Genomic DNA, 24,569 nt, shown 5'->3' with positions numbered 1-24,569 from the left:
TCATCCAATAACCTCGATTCGTACCGTTCGCGTTTCACTCCGAACATCTCAGGGTATTCAGACTCGAAGCAGAAGGAAGTTAGAGCCAATACTTAAGTCTATCTGATATGTACATTTATGTTTCACAATATCGGTAACGACAGAATATTGTTGTTTCTGCTTACAAAGCATAAACGACACTTAGTTCTTTATATAAAGAGTAATAAATTTAAAAAATTTCATTTTAGTTTTTTTATGAGTTTAAAGAGTATAATATTTAGATATAGCGAGTTCACAACAAGTTAAATAAGACAAGTATGTTCGCAATGCTGTTACCAAAAATATATTTTCAAAATTAAGACGGAATAATTTTAACTATATTCATTTATTGAAAATTTATTATCCTCTTCAGGAATAAATTTCGAAGTTAAAAAATAATAAATATTTTAGTACCAATTCCAAGTTATGTAAATATCTGCCATCATATGAAGAGATTTTTTTTTCTTTTGTTGGAGATTCTACAATAAAAATTTATTTCCTATATTGTTTGTTTTTTCTTTGTTAATAGTATTGGAATTTAAAAAAAATTGAAACGTATATGTCAGTATCTCTAAAGAGATTAAAATTATAGATACGATTTATACTCAGACTTATGAGAAAATATATAATAACGCTTTACGGTTCAGATTTCCCGACATCGATTATTCTAATAGCGAGATCATCTAATACGATAGCCAACGATCCAAGTAATTATCCGCGAAAATTATATTCAAGTTACATAATGATTTAATCAAAAGGCCCGATCGGCTAAAGGATCCAATCGCGGTACATTTGGGATGAAATGCGCGCGGGAGAACGGCCAGCTCGATAATCCGGCATGACTCTCGGAAATTCTCGCAGCGTTACCGAACTCTCATACCGACCACTCGTACGAATATCCATACAACATTTCCGTATCCTCGTAAGTGATCCCGGACGTAGTGATACTAGTACGCTCGCTCAGATTTCCCATGAGCAAACCGAGTTTGCTGTCTTTTAAGAACAAGTTAGCTCGTGAACTTTTATCGTACTTTGACCAACAACATTATACCGTCGCAATAATTGTCATTCAGACAGTGATTTGAAAGACGCTAATACGACATTTTTTTTCAGCTAAAGATATAAAAGAATGAGCTAAAAATGGGAGAAAAAATGTCTCCTACATTTTCCATATCGGAAATACAGTTTAAAATTATATAGTTACGATGTGGCCGACGTATTAACCATATAAAGTTTAAACTGTATTTCCGATGTGGAAAATGTAGAAGACATTTTTTCTCCCATTTTTAGCTCATTCTTTTATCTTTAGCTGAAAAAAATGTCGATGTGGCCGACGTGTCAACCTTTTCAAAACGGTAAAGTCTAAGCAGTATTGATCTCGGAGCAACTGGACTATAACGGACTAATATTTCATTGCGCCCTGTAATTACGTATTATTTACTAACTAGGCGACTAGGGTCGTATGAACTCAACTTGTTCGCACCTGCACGTGCAGCGCTAATTTACTACTCGTTACGGAATGAGCACAATGAGACACAAGTTATTTGACAGAGACTCGGTTAAGAGAAAATCATCTAGCGAGTCTTTTAGAGAAAGCCTCGTCGAAAATACGTCCGTGACAACCAACGGAGCTACGTGATTATAGCACGTTACATGCTGCAACAAGCTGTCTAAAAATCTACGAATCCGCAATGCACGCCGGTTTATGATCGCGAATAAACTTCCTGGAGCACATTTGTAGCTTTCTTTTTCATTACCCGAGGCGCACGTTACGCGAGAATATTAAAGTTTTACACGTAAATGTATACAATATATAGTTTACTTCGCAATCCGCATTATCGTCCGAACAATCAAACTGTATTTATTTTAAATAAAAATTATCACGTACAAATTTATCATAGTTTTCACGTTCGATGCGGAATGCATTGTCGTAAAGCTATATTGTTTATTCGTGAGCAATTTATCGGATTTATTTCGATTATTCATGCTTCCGAACCTTTTCGTTTTGGTAAAACTTTTTAAAAAATTATTTAGCAGTTAATTTATTTAATCTTTTAATGATAGAGATCGACCACTTTCAGGTTTATAAGTAACTAGAGATGACAAGATTTCAATTAAACTTTTAGAGTTTAATTAAAGTTCGACAAATATAATAAAATCTCATGTCCTAATATTTCCTTGTTTTATTTAATCTCAAATAATTATATTAACTTATTTAATTTAGTTTCAAATTTATTTTGTTACGTTTTAAATGTTTTAACGTTTAAACGTTTAAAAAAATACAAAATTGAGACAAGACAGTATTCGGATATATAATACAAAAGTTAAAAAAGAATAAGAATCTGTTAAAATAAACTGCTGACATGTCTGTTAAATGTCAAATTCATGTATTCGAATAGAATTATATTTCACATATCACGTTTCATTATTCTAACATACATATCGCTAACTTCTGACTTTAAATATGTAAAATATATAATCGTATGCTATATATAACGTATGTTTTATATATGTGCACACATTAATTCGTGTTAAAAATGTTGCTCACTGTGTAAGAGAAAGTCCGATCAAAGGAAGAGAATATATGAGACGAGAGAGATAGATGAAGCAAGATAAATATACCAATGTCGGAACACTTTTATGTCTGGACACTTTTATCATTTTAGTTTTTAAATAGGTAAGTATAACGCTAATTAAAATCAAAGATAAAAATATAATATAAGAAAAATATTTTTATCTTTGAGTCCTTGATTTTAATTCGCTTTATAACTTATTTAAGGACTAGAATGATAAAAATGTCCAGACATATAGGTACGTGTACAAGCATTGGAACATTTACCTTATAAATCAGCGAAAGTAACATATACGGGAAATAAAGAAATGAATAAGTGTATGCATCAAAAACAAAATAAAATGCGTTTTTAAAAAGATATTTATCTCCTTCTGCTTCTTGCATCCAAGACAATATAACTAGAATAACTGTACCATTTCGAATCGCGCAACCAGCAAGATAGGATTTAATCTCGCCGTCGATCGAAGATAAATTCGCTTAAAACGACAGGACGATATTAACAAGGTGTTAAGGAATGCCACCCCGTGTTCAGCTTCTAATAGAAGTCTAAAAGCGTTTCGCTCCGGCCACGCATACCTCATCATCTGAGCCCGAGCTACCTCGGAACTCAATCACGCGACGCGCAGACGCGGCTAACGATTCCCGGGCGCTTTGTAACACGACACGGGGCCTATATCGTGCCAAAGTATTTATCTTGAAAGCGCCAGCACGCTTGACCGCCGCTAATATCCCACTAATCCACTTTGCACAATCTTCCCCCGTACATAATCCCAGGCACTCCGCCCATAGATCATAAACACTTCCGTGCGGCCTGTATATGTTCCCCGCGCCTAACCCGTTTGCGGTCTCGTCCGGGGGACCGTTTAAAACGTGCCATTATAATCGACCTTCGCGTTGCACGCTTCGAAAAGCGCGATTCGTTTTCAAGCGCGTTAATATTTGCATGAATAAGACCTTAGAGACGGAAAACATCCGCACACAAATGTATTATATTTAATGTTCTTATAATATTTCTGATACAATATTTTTACAAATTTATTATTACTTAATAATATATAAGATAAAAGATATTTTAACTCACTGATACGATGCGCAGCGGCGAAGTTGTAAACTGCACTGCGATCTACGTTGATCTGTAAAACACAAATACACCCAAGTTATAACAATGTCCAAAATAATTAATATTTCAGAAAATAATTATTGCTCTCGTGAAATAATTATAAACAATTTATATTGCGAATAACAAGCAGATAGATAGATAGATAATAGATTACTTACCCCCTAGGTTGCTTCGCCGTCGTCCAATGCCTCCCCGGGCCTCCTCCTCCTCCTCTCGTGTTCCACCCCTGCTTCTTCTCTTGGCACAACACTCATCCACCTAACTTAACCCACGAAAATTCACTCGCGACCCCACGCGCATTAATCATTAGGGTACGACGGTTACGCAACATTTTGCACGGTCTCCCTTCGAACTGAATCCTCGTAGCGAGCGATCTCGTTTGGCGTGGTACCCGTCGCGATCATATTGCGCGAGATAATGAGACGACATACGAAGCGATTTACACCTGCTCGCTCGAGCTTCGGTGTGCGAATGAGAGTGCGGCGACCTTGCGTCAGTACAGCGCGCTATACGTCACAAAAACAATCATTAAAGCCGCGCGGGAGCTGTTACCGCCCTCGAAATATTTAAACGCTGTAAAATAAAGATACGATAAATGTGTTCTTTATTCTTTATTCTTTATTCTTAACATTGCGCGTTAATAATTAGAAAATGGTATGTATTGCGGATTCTCGTCACTTAATTTGCTCGATTCGGTGATCCGTGTATTATCCACGAGCTCAATCCGTAAACGGAGCATTCGAGTCGAAAATTTAAAGATAGACAAGATAGATTCAATAAATAATTATTTTTTATTAATACTGTAAAATAATCATTTGTAATTCCCTATTCGATTGCTAATCCAACTGAAAATAGATCAGGCGAAATATATTTACTTCAATAAATAACCGTCACTTCGAAACCACTCCTTGGGAATTAATTATTTGCGTGAACTATTAATCAGAAACTATTTATAGAACTATTAATCGCAACTAATTGCTCGGAGAGTGATCACATCTCTCGGTATTTTGAATTACGATCACGATTTCTCGGTGTTATATAATAGCAGTAAAGTTAACGCATATACATATTTGTGAGCCGCAGAAAAAGAACGCCGAGTGCTGCGTGCCAGTCAATTTGTCACTGCTGCGGAACATTTAACGTACTGCAAAATAAATTTATACCGAATATATTCTGTTGCTTGTATTTCAAATTAATTTTGATGAATGGATATTAAATCTATAACACATTTGAATAATAAAATTTTGCTTTACTTTGAACTGATGAAAAAAAACTGTAAATGTAATTTAATTTGCTATTATTGCCTTTTCAAATTTTTATGTCCTGAGAAGATTAAATTCGCTCCGTGTAGGATATGTGTGATAAATCAGAAAAATTAAATTAATTTTCCACAAAAAACGTGATTCAGTTTTTTAAATTCATTAAACATTAAAGTTACGATCTTTTTGAGATACCGCATATATAGTAATAGCATATACATATATACATACATATAGCATATACATATATACATATATACATACATATACATATATATATATATATATATATATATATGGAGATATATATAGTAATAACAAATTAATTGCCATTTTCCGATGAAAACAAAGATAAATTTTATTCTTCAAATTTTTAGTTTAATAATAATTTAATAATTCTTTTTAAATTAATCCATAATTAATTAATTGCTATAGTATACACAGTATAATAGCATATTACGTCTAAGGAATCAAATTACGAAATTGGTTGAATAATTAATTTATTATTACTACGTAAAAATTATTAAAATATATAGATGCCCTGTATATGACATAAAAGCGATTTTAATATAACGTTTGAAACGCATTTTGAAATAGATAAATCAATAAAATGTGAAGACGTTTTTATTTTTAGTTATTTTTCCCGTTTTGCGATGAGTTGGTACTCATTGGTACATTTTCTTTTTATTTCCGTGACAGATTCTTTTTCTGCTTTTCCACGCGACAAAACATCCGTATTTTTTGTTCAATCGCGCGCTTTCCCGTCAAAAAGTCATAATCTTCCAAATGTATAAAATTTATGTTACTTGTTACTGATGTACGGAACTTAATGGAAACTTACGCTTTTAAATAAGTGTATAAGAAAAACTTTTTTTTGGAAATGTAATCCATGCCTTTTAATTAGCAATTTTTTATCTTAAATCTTATTCCATCGTAAATATTTTCGAGGATATTTATCTAATTTTATAAAGTTTCACGATGTATAAACAAAGCGCAAATTATTATTTAAAATAATTAAACGATATTTATGTTATTAGAATTTTTCTGCTTTTAAAATTCTATTTCACAATAGAAATTACAAATAAGAGTATTAATCTTATTATTATCGTATCAGCTGTCTTACGAAAATCTGTTCTGTCTTATACTATATATAAGTATCTGTTTTATACTGAAGAGCAAACTAATATAATAAGTATATTGCACAGAGACGTAAATGCGCTTTATTTTAAATGCACCGGAAATGTATCGCGCAAGCGTGTATTACCTAGCTTGTTATATTCATCGCCTCTTTCCTTTACGTAGTATATTGCTTGCCTCGGAATCACGAATTCTAGAACTAACACGAGTTTCCACGTGCAGAAATATTAAAGTCCTAAGCCTGTACCGGTAGTGTAGTTTGCTAATTGCGAGAAAGCATTGTGCAAAATAGCTCCATATAAAATGCTTTTATGAGAAATTCCTCAGAACAAGAACCAACGATGTTAAAAGATATTAAAAGATTTTAAGACCATTTATAGAGCGTTGTCAAAAGATTAAAATTTATCTTATAATAATTGGCTTAATTTAGCATGCAATTTAGTTTATGAACGTTTGACATAGTTCCAAAAGTGGAATGCCAAAAACACTTTCCATCTCTTTCTCATTTTATTCGTTCATTCATGACACTAGCAAACGTAATTATCTTAATTCTAATCATGTATCATCTAATAATTATCTTTTCTTATTAGCCTATTGATATGTTGGCGCCCACATAATTCCTATTTCCTTCTAACACTATCTCTCACGAAGATTTGTGGATAGTCTTGTACTGATCCCGCCAGCATTGTTTGCCGGCTATGGGTCTTTTCTAGATCCTTTACAGGTATACAGCCAGAGAGGCGAGCAGAAACATAGAAAGATAGACTGCGACAAGTCCCAGGCGGCAAGATCCGACAATGGGCCCCAGAATGACAACAGAACTCTTGGGGGTGGCCGCGTATAATCGACAGGTAATAAAGCAAACTCCAGACATGTCGGAGGACCGCCCGATCGTTCTTCTTTCGGTTTTTTTATTTCTCTCGGCAGGTGAGAAAAGGCGATCTTGGCGACAGAGGGAGTAGATCAGAACAAGAGATTTCGAGTATTGTACCTCGTAGATTACAAGATCCGTTTCATTCCCTCAGCGGTTTACTCGCGTCTCGAAACAGAGTAGAAAATTTGGTACGAGCCAGAAAGACCCTCGTAAAGATACGAGAAGACGCAGGAAAAATATTCAAGTATTACGGAATGTTCGTGAACTCTTTTGAAAGCGGGGAAGTACTTGCTCTTTTCGTAGGAAATGAAAACGAAGTGGAAATGTAATTTCAGATCAAAAGACACGATTTCTCTTTACGCGATTTGTCAAATCTCCCGTTGATGAAAGTCGTCGTTATATATTTTTCGTAGCAATATTTCGAATATCGTTGAAAACGTAGAAGTTTTTTCTGCAAGATTTAATCATGCAAATGTGCAGTTAAAATCTGTTTCGTTTATTTCGATACAATATGTATAAGAATATATGCTGAGATAATTAATAATAAAACCTGCATAATATTGAAATAATAATAATATATCGTTTATCGATAGTTAAAAAAAACGGAGTAGAAGTTGCGTTCAAAAACATTTAACGAGCTCCGTGAATAAATCCGTGAACCAACAATGGGTGCATCGCATACCCCGATAAATCCTCTTGCTCTGAAACTCGCGAACGCCAAAAATACGACCGAGTGTATGGCCGTTGCTTTCCTTACTTTAGTTCTGCGCTCTCTTCTGAGTTCTTTCGAGGCGCTGTTGAAGAAGCGCGGAAGCTCCTCGTTTGTATTGTACGCAACGCAGCTCGCTCGTAAGTTTCGACAAAGTTTCTGCTATATCAAACAAGGATGCCCCAAAATTTGTAGAACATAGTGGAAAAGCCGTCTTTTGTCGAGCAGCAGATCCGTTGACAGCGATGCCTTGATAGCTTTCGACAGATTTCTACCAGAAGTGCTATCGCGTTAGAAACAACTTATATACATGTTCCCTCAACTTGTATAATGTTTTAATCAATAATACTACGTTCACCTGTTAAATATTCGTGTATTAAAATAATTCTTATTTTCCACGTACAACAAAAAATGCGCTACTTTTAATTATATTTGCATTTGATTATATTGATTGCATATGCAATTATTATGACTTAAATAATTAAAGAAAATATTACAAAATGTCTTCTATATAAATTATATTCCAATATTATATTTCTTATTCACGGATATAATAAATAAAAACTTATTTAATATCTTTATTTGGCAGTTTATCTCCTTATTTTTTATTAAATTTAAGTTAATGCGAATATAAACTCATATCTCCAAAATTATTGAGAAAAGAAATGTCCCAGTCGACACAGCATCTTATATATAATTTTGCACTCAACAATGTAAATGTAATATAATAACATGTGTTATATTACATTTACAATGTTGAGTACGAAATTATAATATAGATGTAAAGTAACTGATGCTCTGAGTCAACTGGGGTGGAAAAATGATCGTATAATGTCAATTACACACGCCATTATAAACTTAAAAATTCACTCTCCAGATTAAATCTCGTAAATGACATATAAATCCCCGAGATGTGATAATATATGTCTTAGAGGCATGCAGACGAAGCAAAATGTATAGATCTCGCAAAATTAACCGCAACCAATATAAAGCTCTATATCTCAAGGCGCCCCGAAAAGCCTGGAAACCGACATTGGTCGACTCGCGTGCACCGGCTGACCTCGTTCCCCTTCAACCCTCAGACAGGGAGAGGGAGTCACGTGGCCACGTCGTTAATTTTGCCGTTCTTGGACTGTAGAGGACGAGGGTGGTGCGCGCAGCGAAAGGACACGAAGACTCCCTAGCTCTCAGAGACCGCATTCAAAAGTTCGGCCACTCAAAGGGAAATGAGAAAGATACATCGGCCATCGGCAGATTAAAGTGATGCTCGTGGCCTTTGATCTTCCTCGCGAAACAAGCAAGAGTCGGGATGGGCATAAAATACGTCTGTATCCCAGGAGGTCCGACCTGTTTTCCCGTCATCTCTCAAGTGACGGCGATCAGAGAAGAGAAAGGAAAAAAAATTTTTTTTAAAGGAAAAAGAGGCTCAAGTAGCCGAGACAGGTCTCTTTTAGTCACTAACCGAAAAACAATCGTAATCTATGCGGGTGCATTGAGTAACGTGATAAAAAATTCAGTACTCACGAAGACGAAATAGGATTTCTTCATGGTCCTGACAACCTTGGTGAGAACACTCGTCAACGATGGATCCCTCTTTTCTCACTTGTTAACTGACGTATGCAACTCCTTGTGCTCACTGCAAGACTGTTGTCAGAGATCGTCGAGTTCCCACCACGTGCAACTGTCACCCCCTGACGAAGGGCGCATCGAGGAACCTGTCAGGCGTCTACCGCGAGGAAAATTACGATTCTTTACCTTTCTCACTTACGAATATTTATTTCAACACTTCACCCTTCTTCCCGCCGCGATATGCACATAACAATTGTCGCGCGTAGCACGTGCCGCGAACGATTCGCGATGCGCGGTTCAACGACGAACGTGACGAAACTCCAGATTAGGTACGACGTTGTTGAGACGTGATCTCGCCGAAAATGCTTCGATCGCAATTGTCGAGAGCCCGTGCGATCTACGAAAACTGGGATCCCTTCGTTCTGGAGATGTCTGAACACCGCAAAACACCTCAACCACACGTGTGTCCCTGCGTTACCGTTCGATGTCGTCGGGCCGAGGTGCGCGACGCGAGTGTCGGCCTTAAGTCTCGAAAGCGCTTGACGTTGGCGCCCGTGCGGCGTGGTACAAGGTGGGGGATGCAGAGGGGAGATGATCGCCTACCCCTCCCGTCCCTATTCTCCCTTCCTACCTCGACCACCCACGCCACCCCCGTGGAGAACGCCACACTCAACTCCCACGCTTCCGCCGCATCCCACTGCGCCTCGCCTCTGTGCACCCATCGACCCCGCGACCACCCACTTCACGTTGGGGTGAGAGTGGAATAAAGTGCCGCCCGGAGGGATGGTAAGGCCGCGCGACGACGCAAAAGAGACGTGAGGGGAAAGAGGAGGAAGAGAAGTAAGAGAGGAACGGTGTACGAAGGGGATGAAAGACGAAGACCGAGACGAAGACTGAGGGAGAAAGTATAATCCGCAAAGTTGCAACGATCAAACAAGTGTCGAATTTGTTTTTTTATGCATTTAACTACCTACCCTTTGACTATCCTGATTTGTGGTGTTTTCTTTTCCTTCAAGAAGCGGAAAAGAGATAGGATAATTGTTCGTCGAACCAAGTGATAATCGCGCATAGATTTTGCGAGCGATGTTTCCTGGTTATAATGTTTCGTATCCTGCTCTGCGGGAATCGCAGCAAGGACTCTGGGACCATCCGTCATTCTGCGCGTAATTTGATTTACGTCTATCATGACTTGCGTGTCATGTTTCTTTCATGGTTTTGCTGTCTAACCAACTATTGGAAGCGTGGTGTTTGAGGCTTTTATAATTGTATCAGGTGAGTTCCATATTTTTTCACATAAAAATAGGAAAATGATATAATTGCTATATTTTGATTTTATAAAATTAATATTATATTTTATTGTACTAAATCTATATTTATATTTTAAATATCAAGTGTGCGACATCACGTCAGCGACATGACAAAAGTTTGTTATTTAAGAAAAATATATATTTAAAACTTTTATATTTTTTTAAGCATACGTCTTGATACAAGTCTTGATATATTAAATTTTTAACTAATCATATCATGTTTCTTTTTTCATTACGACATACGACGTTACAAACAAAATCCAACTAAGTCTTATGTTTTTATATATTTTTAATAGATTTATCCCTGTTGTTATAAATTTTATTTAAACTAATAAATTATCAAATATAAAGGATTAAAAATGATGAGCCTTAAAGGCTCATCATCAATACCTGTTTCATGTTTCGTTTTACACGCATTCCTATGTATGTAATTAATAACGGCCTTTTATACCGTTCGCTTTTATAATAATGAAACCTCAAAGCGCATGGCAGCAATATTCCAAACTCGTCTCATATAACAATGTTTGGGACGACATTGTGAGTGCTATACGTTACTAATACGTAAAACAGAACAGAAAATGAAAATTGGAAGCGTTATGACGTCAGAGAGCTCGCGTTACGAGTTCGCGAAATCACCCTGTGGTCATTGCGGTTGGACTTTAAGTCCACTTTATGTGTACGCGTGTACATTCCAAAACCAGCAAGAGGAGGGTTAACTTATCTTGAGGATTGTTTTTAGCGGCTATGTATACCACACAAATCTTCCCTCGTAATTAATTCTTATTAAATAGACCTGAGGCTTAAAGAAAAAATGGTACAAGTGAGGAATGATGTAGAGTCTAAAGTTAAATTAAGTAAAAAAAGGTAAAATAAAATTCTTGTTTTAGCTTGAAATTTACTTATATATATCTCTCACAAGTAAATTAAATTAAAACAAAATAGCTTTTTTTATACTCGCGAGCAATAGATCTGTACGTATTCTCAATTTACGTAATCCACTTACAGTATATAAACTTATACTATTTACTTTTAAAAATTCTTGATAAAATATATTTAAAATTGTTTTGTGTTATATAAACGTACAGAGAACACATATGCAAAGAGACAAAAAACAATATTAAACAACGTTGAAAATGCTCCTCGACAGGTTTGCTCCTCGTCAGCTTTATAAAGTGTCCATAGCGGAAAATATCCCAAATAATGTTATTTTATTTCATATATGTACTCTTTATATTCTAGGTTCTTTAACCTCCTTTTCCTGTTTTGAAACATAAAACTGCTGTACACGAAATTTTATCCACTAGCAGGTAGATAAAAACAGGTTGATCAGAAAACGAGATAGTCAATACATTGAAAAAATTTGAATTTGGTGAACATGTAATAAATATTAAATCTTTTTTTACTTGCCATTTTAGTGAAACATTGCAGTAAGACTAAACGAGTTATATTAGCTACAAAATTGCACCAATCAATTTTGTATATATTTTGCATTAAAGTTTATTCAATTTTATATTGTTTATATGAAGTTTATTCGATGAATTTATATGTTTATGTATTCTAGATTTTTTCACACGATTGTATAAAACGTTCGCCTATCTCGCGATAAAATAATTTCTAAATAATATTAAATATATATAAATATCACATATACTTTTATTAAAATAATTATTTTGATTAGTAATAACATTAATGTAAACATATTTACATAACCATTTAAAGTTTATGTAATCACATATGGTCGTCTTTAAATACCTACTCGAAAACAAGATTTTTGATAATTTCGTCCATTCAGTAATAATCCGGCAAAGAAAACTATGATAAATTATCCATAAATGTATAAATTTCTCAACTTTCAACAAAGAATGTTGCATTTTATACTTGAGAGTCAATAATTTCACCACAAAAATTTTATCGCGATCAAAATAAGCATAGCTGATTATCGTATTAGGGAAAATACACGCGCGACGAAATAAATATGATACTTCAAAGCACACGAATTTCCGATTTTCAGAGAGGATTTTATTCTCAGCTTGATAGCGAATGGATTCGTGTCACGGGGACGGGATTTATCGACGTTGAAAATTCACCGCCACACTGCAACTAACGACAACAATTATCCGAAAAGTTGCCAACATGTCAAAAATGAGCAACACAAGGGATTGTTATCGCATTGCGTGCTACGTGCTGCATGTTTGATGAACGTTAATCGAAATGTTGCATCGAATGTGTACACCTAATCTATCAGTGTATATGTATTCGATCAGTACATCCTACAAAGCAAATAATCTTTTGTAAAGATACGTTGTACTCTCTCAGTATATTCTAACATAATAGTAAAATACTACTGTAAATATAAAAGCAATTTTTTGTTTTGATTCTAGAATTAAATAACAACAATAAAATTTTTATTTTGTATTTTTTTCAAAAAATTCTTCTCTTCCCATTTGTTTTTGTAAAGTTATATAAACTTTGTTATAAAGAAATAAAGAAATTATAATTTTTGAACTCTAAAATAAGCATTATAAGCATTAATTGATTATATAACTTCTTTCTTAAAAACAAAATGTATAAGGTATAAGTACGTATGAAATACGAAAAATATATTCTGTGTAACTATGATATTCCGTATATTATTGTTATAACGCATGCACATGTATAAAATTATCTTAATTTACATAATTAGATTCATAATACTCAAACAAAGCATATTTTTAACATTTGTGCGTTATTTCATTAAAAATTATAAGAAATAAATCTTGTATCATAATGCAATCATCATAATAGACTTATTACGCAAATTTACTTTTTTATATGTATACAAGGTATAAGAACTCGTCATACACACTTACTCCTTCAGTAACTATTTTGTAAAAGCATATGTGAGCATGTGTTAACAATTGGTTGGATTCGATACAAGTAGCTTATAGAGATCTTCACGATTAAAAGATATTTCTCAATAAATCGATTATGAATTAATGCATATATAACAACATGATTCACCTTTTATCATAATTTCTAACAAAATAACGTACGAATGTCGTCGAAAATATGTTCTCTTCGAATGTTATGACTAGAAATCTAGATATCTTAAGAGGTTTAATATTGGATATATTAATTAGTATATAATTATAATTCGTATTTTAACAAATTCAATAAATAGCTGAAGACTTGTAAATAAGTTAAAACAAAAAATACTCTGTTATCACTATAAACAAAGGTAAATAAATCCTAAAAAAAGAGAGAAACCGTATAGACGTATCTACCTGACTTTTAAAAGCGCGTACGCAAGAAAACGTATGAAAATCGAAACGTTTTAAGGCCTTTGACGCCCCTTAAGGCACTCAGCCCGAACCATTCCACCACAGGGGTGAGATAAACGCCGGGTACAAGCTGAGTAGGGACCCCCGCCAATTCCGTATAAAACCGTCTCGCTGCTTCCGGTATATTTATTTCGATGAAAAGCCTCGCGGTAACGGCTCGTGCATTACGGTGACGAGCGCGCCTTACGAAAACAAAAAGTCGGAAAAGCATCAGAATGAAGGCGTATACCCACCCGTTCATTGTGCGCGAGCAGAATGGGAAAAACGAGACAATCGTGTTAAATCCCGACGACAAACATTCAAAGAACGTCAGAATCGTTCGACAAAGAGTCCTCCATTTATTTATGGCTAAGTCATAGACTGCGGAATACTTCGATTGCAGAGTAAAAGGAGATATCGAGTGTACGGATAATATAATAGATATGACGTTCTTATCACTAAAAAATATCGGTATACTCCGTGTACGTGATCTGCACACAGTCGATCTTATCAATTATTCAAAAATAATATGCAAAGTTAATTTATAAATATATAACAGAAAATAGTTTCTACTTTCCAACGCAGATCAGATATTAGTTTTTAGAACAACAATCGGTATAAATATCGGTATAAATATGGCTTAGAATTTACAAAAATTGCATATATTGCAATATTTGAAGATATTAATTAAATCACTTTATATATTAAAGGAGATTACATATTATTGTAGTATACCCTGAGATGCTTTTCACTTGGAGTAAATTTCAACCTATGGACAGCAACGCTTTGCGTTGCTGCTGAATACGAACATTAAACACATAGCAAGGACTTACCTTATAAGCGCATATAACCAACGAGCTCTCTATTTGACAGTGCGATCCTCCAAGCTTGCTGTATTCGAGTTCGAGTACCTATTCGTCCTGCTTTATTCTATCCTCTTGACCAGGTGCGCAAGCGTTTGGCACAGCTTTCTTATTTAGGCGTGTATTCGGCCAAGTGGATCTATAAGAAAACACGGGTCGCTCAGAGTTTACACTGACACACATTGTGCGCAAATAAAAGTTTACGGTTTAAAGAGGATGTTCAACCACTCGAGAATGTAGCCAAGTCTGACAAGCTTTAACTTCAAGCAATAATCGTCAAGTGGCCCGGGCGAGAATTCTTATACGAATTGTATTTACAGCGAGATGCAAAACTAGTAATACATAATGTATAAATCTTTGCTTGGGCGATATTTATACTAATATTTATAAGTAACTTAATATTTTTGCGCAATATCATCTATAGTCTTAATCGCATGTAATTCAAAAAAGAATTTTCTATTATTAATTTCAATGGAAATCACAGCTCGATTACCTCCACAAAATTAAAATAATTTTTTTTTTACATGTAATAACAGAAAATTTTGCGATTTTTTCTGTTTTAATTAGTTATATACAATGTAATAAATAAACTGTATAAATGTTTATAATATCACAACGTTACAGTAAAATAATTTTTAATTACGTAAACGTATAATCATTAGACATATCCGTCTCTCAGAAATAGATGCATGTCTGAGGATTTTAGAACAGAGATTAATGAAGAGAGGAAGTGAAAGAAAAAGAGAGAATTTTAAGATAAAAGTATTAAATATTTTAAGATATCAAGTATTAAATATATGATAGAACACAATATATTCAAAGCATGAATCACGTCAAAATAGTTAATACATCAAATATCTACAATTTGAATCTTTCCGTTCGTTTCGGAGTCGCACACTTTTTTGTAAAATGGTGGATGCGACGAATTGATTGGCCTCGCGGGATAAAATTGATGCTGTCAATGGAGGCGGAACGTTTACGAGAGTCCGATGGAGAAATTTTGGATTCGTGTCGGCGACGGCGCGGCGACGCGCGTATGTAAGGCAACTTGTCGCGCGCGTGTTTCCTGACAAATCGCGCGGCGAAAATCCGTGATTTTAAAATGCAGCTGTTCCGCACACGTGCGCGGCATAAACGGCGGCGTTATATGCGCAAACGTGTGTCCCGTAGCGTGTGCAACAAGACGCGCACGTGTGCCCGTCGCGCGGCAGGTGAAGCTTCATGCACGCCGGCCCGGCCGCGCGACGTATAACCGCGCGCGGTCGGATAACACGAAGAGGGGCTCTATTGTTCGTCGTATCTTGCTGACAGCACGCGCCAGATTTCTCATAGACGAACAGGTTGTCCGGATAAGTGAATTTCCGCCGGTGAACTCATTCGAAGATTACGAGGCTTTTGAGAAACCCTTACGCTTCACGTACAGTTAAGACCTTGGAAAGATCAATGTATAGTTATATGAATCTCACATCTCTTTCTGATAATGTATGTACAATTGGAAAAACTATAAAATTTATAAGGAATAATGCAAGAAAATAATTTTTTTTTCGAGTATACGAAAAACGCCTTTGTTAAACGATTCAAAGCATGGCATTTCTACAGCATTTAAATTCGCAAATATTCTGATGATAATTACGCAAACTTTATTATTAACGCTTTATCGGTTACTGAATAAAAATGTAAAAACATTGCAGATAAAACAAGCCGAGATTTTTAAAGCATTCAAAGCAATTTCTCTGTTAGGAACGGCAACTACCTTTGTCTCTCCACTTTACACACTTTTATATTCTACCGGAAAAATAGCGCGGACGTGGAAACGTAAAAGGCCGCGAATAGTAACGGTTCTAGGGTCATTTCTGACGTTTACAAAACGTTTCGCTTAAGATGAAAGGTAGCATAAACGGTCTTGCGTTTTTACAAAAGTTAGTTACATTCAAACCGTCAAATATTAGCTCAGAAAGAAGACAAATTTGCTTCTCGCAAAGTTTCGTCCGAGCGCATTTTCCTCGAAGAGCATCTAATATGTAGTCTAAATTTAACATACGCCTCGTGGTTAATAAAGTGAGAGTGCTACGCGTAACACGCGATCAAACGCGTAAGATACCTTGGGTTAATTATGTAATATTTCCTCGTAGACTAATGTAATCCTGAATTTCAAATTACCGTCTTACATAGCGTCGATCGACGTTACCTATTAACTTTACTATGTACGCATCTGATTTTGATCTTGTAGCGATTAAAGCGATCTGTCAAATATTTTGCAAATTTATCAAAACCTATATAGCTAATTTATTTACAGAACACATTTATTTTATATCTTTACAAACATATTAATTCGTGACATGCACGGCTAATACTTGAATACGGCTAATGTTTGAATGCGCCAATAAAAAGATTTCATTATTTTTATATTCCAGTATACACACACACAGTCTTGAATTACAAATAAAATATAAATAAAATCATATTTATTACTACGCATTTATATACTCAGTTATACGTATTTATATTATAAATGAATTAGCGAAACCTTGATTCGACGCGCTACTCGAATGACGCACGTAATGTTCGATATCGGTAAAGTAAAATTGGATAAAGAGAAAGATGAATATTCCTGTCGCCGGTGTATTTATGGCGCAAACCTCGGATTTGCTGTCCTCGGACTCGTTAGCAAACCGGTCCATAATAAAGGACATCCGTTTTTTTCTCGAAAGCATTTACCGGCGTTTCTCGATTAGACACTCCTCCGCGAGCGAGAACACTCAGGGCATGGACATTGAAGCACGCTAATTAACGCGGGCGATGTCGCGATGTCACTCCTTCGACTATACATCCTCTCGTGAGGGTCGTGTCCAGTACTGCGAAGCACTTGACTGACAGTACTTGAAAACTTCGCTTTTCGGCCAAAACGAATAACGTCACCGACACGGTAAAATACAGATGTACGGAACGTCAAATCGTACAGGTGCACATATGTTTCTTTAATCAAGATGCTTAGATGCTTGAAACCAAGTCTTACATTTTTTTTACGTTGAACGAATTTGCTTACTATGTGCCGTCTAAATCTTATGTTTGCTTAAGTTATAAGTATTCATTCTTAGACATTATATATCATTGAATTAAAATCATTGTATCTTCCTTATGTTTATCAGTTTATCACAAATTTTCATAATTCTGAAATCTGGATTTTTCAAAGCTGTACGAAACGTTTATAAACATATCTATAATTCTAAACGAAGATATGTTTAAATATCAATATTTCTTTAGATATTTAAACATTGCTGTGATCGTATCGCTGAAGAATTTGTTCTTAATATGTTAAACGACTCACGATGTTATTATAAGTATATTAAATACCTTCTGACATTGCATTTTTACTAAAGGTGTCTCGGTTATAAAATGAAGCAAACTTACAAAAATCTCTAGGAAACTTCGAAAAGTATGGTAGGTTACGTCGCCTTGGACTAATTTCCAACTTTCCCGCAAAGTTTCGAGTGACAAATTATCCCGCACGAAAATGGAGTACCACTCAAGATTCAACGAGAAATTTTATTACTCACAGTACCGCAGTGAACGACATGAAGAGATAAAAGACGCGAATTAAAAGATGAAAGCAATATATACATACACATATATACATATATATTATAATGGCAGTTCACGACGAATAAATGTCATAATTCTATACAAAATTATTTTATATAAAAAATTTACTTTTATCTGTTTTATAAAAAATTATCCTACTTTTTAATATAATAAATTGCAGACAAATGCTGATTTTCAAAGACTAATTGTAGAATGTTAATGTACCGAAAGAAAATCGTAACACAGTATATAAATGTCGACTGAAAATGCATTTTAGGCATCAAAGCTCATTTAATCCCGGGTATAAACTAGAAATGGGATCGTGTTACATTACGCTGTACGGAGCTAGCTTCTCTCGTGCGTCCCGTGAACTCGGAAGTCAAAGCACGAACCAATCATGGCACCTAGTGAATTGAGTTTTGGAACCAACGGTGATGTTCCTGCATAATCCGATTTTCGTAAGCAGATAAACGAATCGTGTGTCAATTCATTTCTCTATTATCTTACTGATCTTACATATGCAGATTTCTTTATACGTACGTAAGCGCGTATGTGTGTGTATCATATTATGTTACAGATTTTATGAATACAAAGGAAATACATTAGCTTGGATTTATTATCATGCAAATACGTATATATTGCAATGCTAATATCATTTCAACATGTACTATGATTATCTTTTATATTTGCAATGTTGTAAATGATACATTTCATAATAAGTAATAATGCAATTTTATCCCATAGCAATTGGTGTAACTCGTAATTAAACGTATTTGTATATCAATTTCGCCTTGAATTTTGTTTACATAATTCCTTACTTCGGTATTATTTATTCTGATAATTATGTCGATACCATTGATGCATCGTAACACGATAGTATCGTAAATGAAATGAATTATTATTTTCACATTCATCAGGTATTTTACGTATAGTATATACGATACCAACACACCGGGGCAATTTAAATCGTAAAATCGAAAACTTATCCGACATCCCTCCTCGCTGAACTCGTCAAACGTGCGTTACGATTCAGCTACCCCCGAGCCTGCCCCCGAGCCTCGCCGAAGTAACGGAGGATGATCTAAGCGAGATGATTTCTCACCGTTCTGAACCGAAAGCCAGTTATAGCGTAGCAGCTTTCAGGTTAAAGATCTCGTTCGGTACGCGAGCCGCGACAAAAAGTCGTTGCGAGTGGTGGATCGATGCCACAGCGACAGCGTGGCTCCAGCCGGCGACAAACACATTATCGTTCTGTACGTATATATATATTATATGTGTGTGTGTATATATATATATATATATATATATATATATATATATATATATATATATATACACACATACACGTTTATATACATATGTATGTATGTATATATACACACACATGTATATATGTGTGTATATTATACGCTACCCCATACTCGTTCCTCCATCGCCATTCCCTTTCCTGTGATCTTCTCCCCATACCCATCTACCATCTACCCACTCTCACATTTACGTTTCACAATCCATCCCTTTATCCGCGAGTCCCATAGCTCCGATCCGTACCATCATCCCCGCATCCATATACCTACATCAGTCGCCCTTGGGCGTTCTAATACGGCTATGGAGCATCATGGTCTGTACTTACGAGACTGTAACCCACATTTTGATGTAATGTTACTTCCGGTTGGAAAAATATACATTGTAGGACGCGCCCTGTATGGTCGCGAGACCTGTACGATCGCACGTACGTATCAACCTTTCACGAACAAAATAATACCGAAGATTCGGTCAACATTAAATATTATATTTTCACTTTGACGGTGTATTGATGGTACTTTATATAATGACAACTCTGTGTTATTTTATATATAACCCTTTGTAATGATTAAAAAATAATATTTACAGAGTATAACCACGGATTGTTTCAGGTTTGAGAAAATATATACAGGATTATCATAAGCCATTGAGTCTATCTCTCGACACAGGATGCAAATGGCTAATGAATAATTTTGTCTGCGGAAGGGTTTAGCGGCGTGAACCACAGCAGACTGGCTTTAACGTCAATGTCCGATTGTAATATATTATATAATCTGCATTATAACATACATTTATTCCTACATTCATTTCCCCGTTTCCTCATTTTTCTTTCAACTCTTTTATGCAAATTCTTTACAATCGAGTAATTAAAACAAAATCAACTATACGTAAAATTCTGATTTATTATTATTATTATATCTTGAAATATGCGATTTAGAGCACCTATTTACATTCAAACGAATACATTTAACAGTTTACTTTAAATAAATAAATTCGCACTTTAACTTTGTTACTCATTTAAATAAATTTATTACTTTATAGCTTTATTATTTTACAAATATTAAGTAATAAACTGTTTATTGTATGCCTTTCTATACATAACTCTTTATTAAATATTAATATTTATAATAAATTTAAAAAACTATTGTAGGATATTATACAACATGTATTTTTTATAATCACAAACCTTTGCTTTTAACTGCATCGTTGATTATTATTGGGGTAAATATTGAATGTTAGTTTACGAGCAAACAAAAGGATGTCAACGACTAACTAAGAGCTAAAGAACAAAAAGCCATCAAAGAAGACAAACGAGGAACCATCACCAAATAGACAAATCTAAAATATCTTTCGTACGACGAAGCATAAATCTTGAACGGACCGCAAATAGACTTCGGTTTGAATTATTATTATCTATATAGATATCTTATCATAAAAACGACTTGTGAGCATTCAGTGTAGCGATGCGCATCAAGAAGAAAGGCATCGTATAGTTCATAATGTCGAGAAAAGTTTGGCTAGAAAGACTCTCGGGTACACTGATCAAAGTTCCCGATTTAAAACCTAATCTTGTTGGAATTATGCCGTCTTTAATTAACCTTCCCTTAGAATATAATAACACAATTGCATTATTAAATTTGCAATTGGCAAAATAATGAATTATGATATTCGTGAATTTGCGAAAAGATTTTATCCGCATGCACAATAACAAACTTCGACGCTCTACTAAGTTTAAAAGAAGAAACACAATTTTTCATTACACTTTTGTGACATTGTTATAAATAATTTAAATATAAAAAAATATTGCGCTCAACGTGAAGAAAGATATAAAATTGCTTTGTGGAAGCAATGAGATTTTCAACCCGTCTGATATAATGAGAATTTGACAAGTAAATTCAAAAAAAATATTTATTAATATATTTTATAGAAACATTATGAAATGTATTTTAATGTCAAACAGCAAACACAAATTCCATCATATGATTCCCCAATGTCATTGGCTCGGGTGGTAAAGATTGCCTTCCGAAATTAATCACATTCATCGTGTCGCTATTATCGCTCACCGTTATGCGCTGACGTTCGAGATCGTCGTGTTGCATTGTTTTTACCAAGCCGATATTATTCGGTGCGATATTACTCACGCGCCGGTTGGTTTGCGGGAAACGTGATCGCCGCCGTTGGTTCGCCTCTGAGTGACGACGAATGAATACGATCTGCAGCTTCATCCGGGCCTGGCCACTCTCTATTACGTCCGCAGCGCGCCGAGGTGAGACGCGCTGGGAATAGGAGCGCGCAGCCCACATTCCGGAATGCTACACATCTTCCACAGTCGTCTTCGCCCGACGCGGGTGTCATTCGTAAGGCGCGTTCAATGTTATCTCGCCTAGTAACATCTAGTTACAGAGAACATCACAAGGCTGATTAGAAGTACGGAGTTCTCTTCATTGTGTGCGGATTTGTCGAAAATTCTCCACGCCAGAGCACCGAAAATCTTACGAGGCAATCAAATTCGGATAAAAACACTTTTATCTAGAAATAAGCACCGAATGCAAAATATTTCTTATTGACTTCATTTGTTTAAAGAAACATATGCATTTACATCATCAGATAATTATTCAGTTTATTAATTTAACTTTATTTCTTTCACAAGAGATTCACGCTCGACTATGTATTATAGAAATACGATATATCTTCAAATTATAATACATTGGTCGTGATCGTCGTGATTATCGATGCACAAAAAATGCATGCGCATTACTGCTCTATTTCCCAAACCGATGTTACTTTCGAAGTCCCGCGAGGTGCATTTGAGAGTTAAATGAGACGTTAAACGCACAGGCGAATGTGCCGAGTAATCGCGATCTATCTCTTAAACGTACACGATTTGTTTCAGAACAGAATACAACCTAATAGCCAAGCTATTTAACAAAGAGTGCATCTCTTGCCAGAACCTCTCCGTTCCTATACGCATTCGCATTTACCATTCTTTCTGCAGCTACTTCGCCACTACGATGTGAAAGGATATACGATGGGAAAGAAAAAGCTAGTATACTATAATCTTCCAAGATATTACTTCACATATACCTCAATAAAAGCTACAGATGTCAAAGAGAAAAATTGTCGACGGTTTTTCATACGTAATAATACAAAGTATGATAAAGTAAATTATTATTGAAGAAATAAAACATGAAAAAGTAGAAAATTATAAATAAACAACTGAATAAAAACTTCAGTTTTATCTTAATTTTATTTAAAATTCTTAAGTACCTATACTTAAAAAAAAGTATTCTATAAGAACTCTGAAAAAAGAACTTTTAATATAAATTCCAAGATAGAAATTCTTCAATCGATTTTAGATCTCTTTTTGATTTTTTTAAACAATTCTCTCTCTCTCTCTCTCTCTCTCTCTCTCTTTCTCTCTTGTGCGCGCGCGCTACAAACTGGATGGTTTCTTGATCATAATAACGTTGCCATACTAAGTAATAAAATATTTAATTTTGAAATTCTTATTTAATAATCACGCCTTAATAATACACTTTGTAAATATATCAATAATAAATTTAGCTTGAAAATATTATACTCCTGTATACTGTCTCTGTGCATAATTGACGTAATAATCACAATACAAGAACTTAATTAAATTAATAATACAAAATGTCTGTAAATAGTCATGGTGGAAGTAGCAAACTTAGCAACTTGAAACTTTTATTTGCATCGCGAATGGTGTAAACTACGATGTGCACGTGAAACCCACCGGGATGTCAGCAAAATTATTCATCGAAATCTCAGCGCAGCGCGCGAGAGAATGATAAGCTATAGCCAAGAATGGGGCTGTAAAAGTTGTGGTATAAAGCCCTTAACCCTCTCCGTCCCGTAAATACACCTCAATGCTGACAATGCAACGGTGTTTCTGATGCGCGCGCATATGCAGATGCAAAGAGTTTCTCGTGCGCAATAATATTTTTTTTTCTCTACCTTCCACCTCACCGCTTTCCCATGCCCTTGCGGAACAAGGCACGGAGTTTGTAATTAATTTTCGCGGCACGGCACAGCATAATAACCGCCAGTACAAGAGCACACCCTGTTAATCTCCCTACGGGGGAGAAATTCTGACCTTCACGGTTACGGGCTTGGGTTCGCACTACTCTTTGTCCTTGCTTACATTTTATTACCTGCGTTAACGCTTACGTGCGAGAGTACATTTAGTGGATTATCCGCGATAATTCTCAGATTTGTCCCCTCCTTTTGTATATATTTACAAGAATTACCCTGGCATGACAAGTAATACATGTCGTAGCCTTTCCTTTTCATGAAAAATGAAAAGCTCGAAATACATGCAAAAAACATCGATTTACGCATTATAATAATGTATAATCCATTAAAAAATTGATTTACCATCCAGCAAACATAAATGGCAGTAAAATAATTTAAAATAGCAATATAACTAAAGATTGAAAGGCTTTGTACATACATACATACGTAAAATATCTAAACTTTCGTTTAGAAAACAAGTGACTAGTATCATACGTGAAATGTGTCTTTGTTTCATGCGCGATATTAATACCGAGATTAATATACTTGCAGCAAGGACCGAAGAGAAATCATTGATAATCTTAACGTGTTCAAATCCGCTGACATTATCCAGTCAGATCGCTACTTCGCTCTTCGCGTCTAGGTAATTTATTATTACGAGCGCTGCATGCGTTATCGATCGGTGGTGCTTTTAACAGTATACAGACTGGAACTCGTCTGGCGAGCTTATTTTCTTGACAGGAAACCGACAGTAAAATTTGTCGACCGAGATTTCAGCGGGCTTCGATATATATGTATATATAAATATCGTCTCTTCCGATCAATCTTTTTTTAACATCTTCTCACCTTTCCGGGTGCAATGATAGATCGCGTGTAGTAACATGCAAATGCGTTTCAAAAATACCGCGAAAGAGTTCTGGCGATTT

At 35.2% G+C, this 24,569-nt stretch overlaps 1 protein-coding gene across 1 annotated transcript in view; it reads right to left on the bottom strand.

Moving 5' to 3' along the window:
* Positions 1-9,793, bottom strand: part of LOC112454224 (protein madd-4) — a 183,309-nt gene extending 173,516 nt beyond the window's left edge. Inside the window, 1 exon segment of the mRNA XM_025015491.1 lies at positions 9,214-9,793. Within this exon segment, the coding sequence (XP_024871259.1) occupies positions 9,214-9,237 (24 nt within the window). The 5' untranslated portion in view covers positions 9,238-9,793.
* Between the last annotated feature and the right edge of the window lie 14,776 nt (positions 9,794-24,569).

This window comes from Temnothorax curvispinosus, unplaced genomic scaffold (genome assembly GCF_003070985.1).
Source record: "Temnothorax curvispinosus isolate PA1 unplaced genomic scaffold, ASM307098v1 QBEX01004926.1, whole genome shotgun sequence".
Classification (NCBI taxonomy): domain Eukaryota; kingdom Metazoa; phylum Arthropoda; class Insecta; order Hymenoptera; family Formicidae; genus Temnothorax; species Temnothorax curvispinosus.
This window is presented reverse-complemented; position numbering and strand designations above follow the sequence as displayed.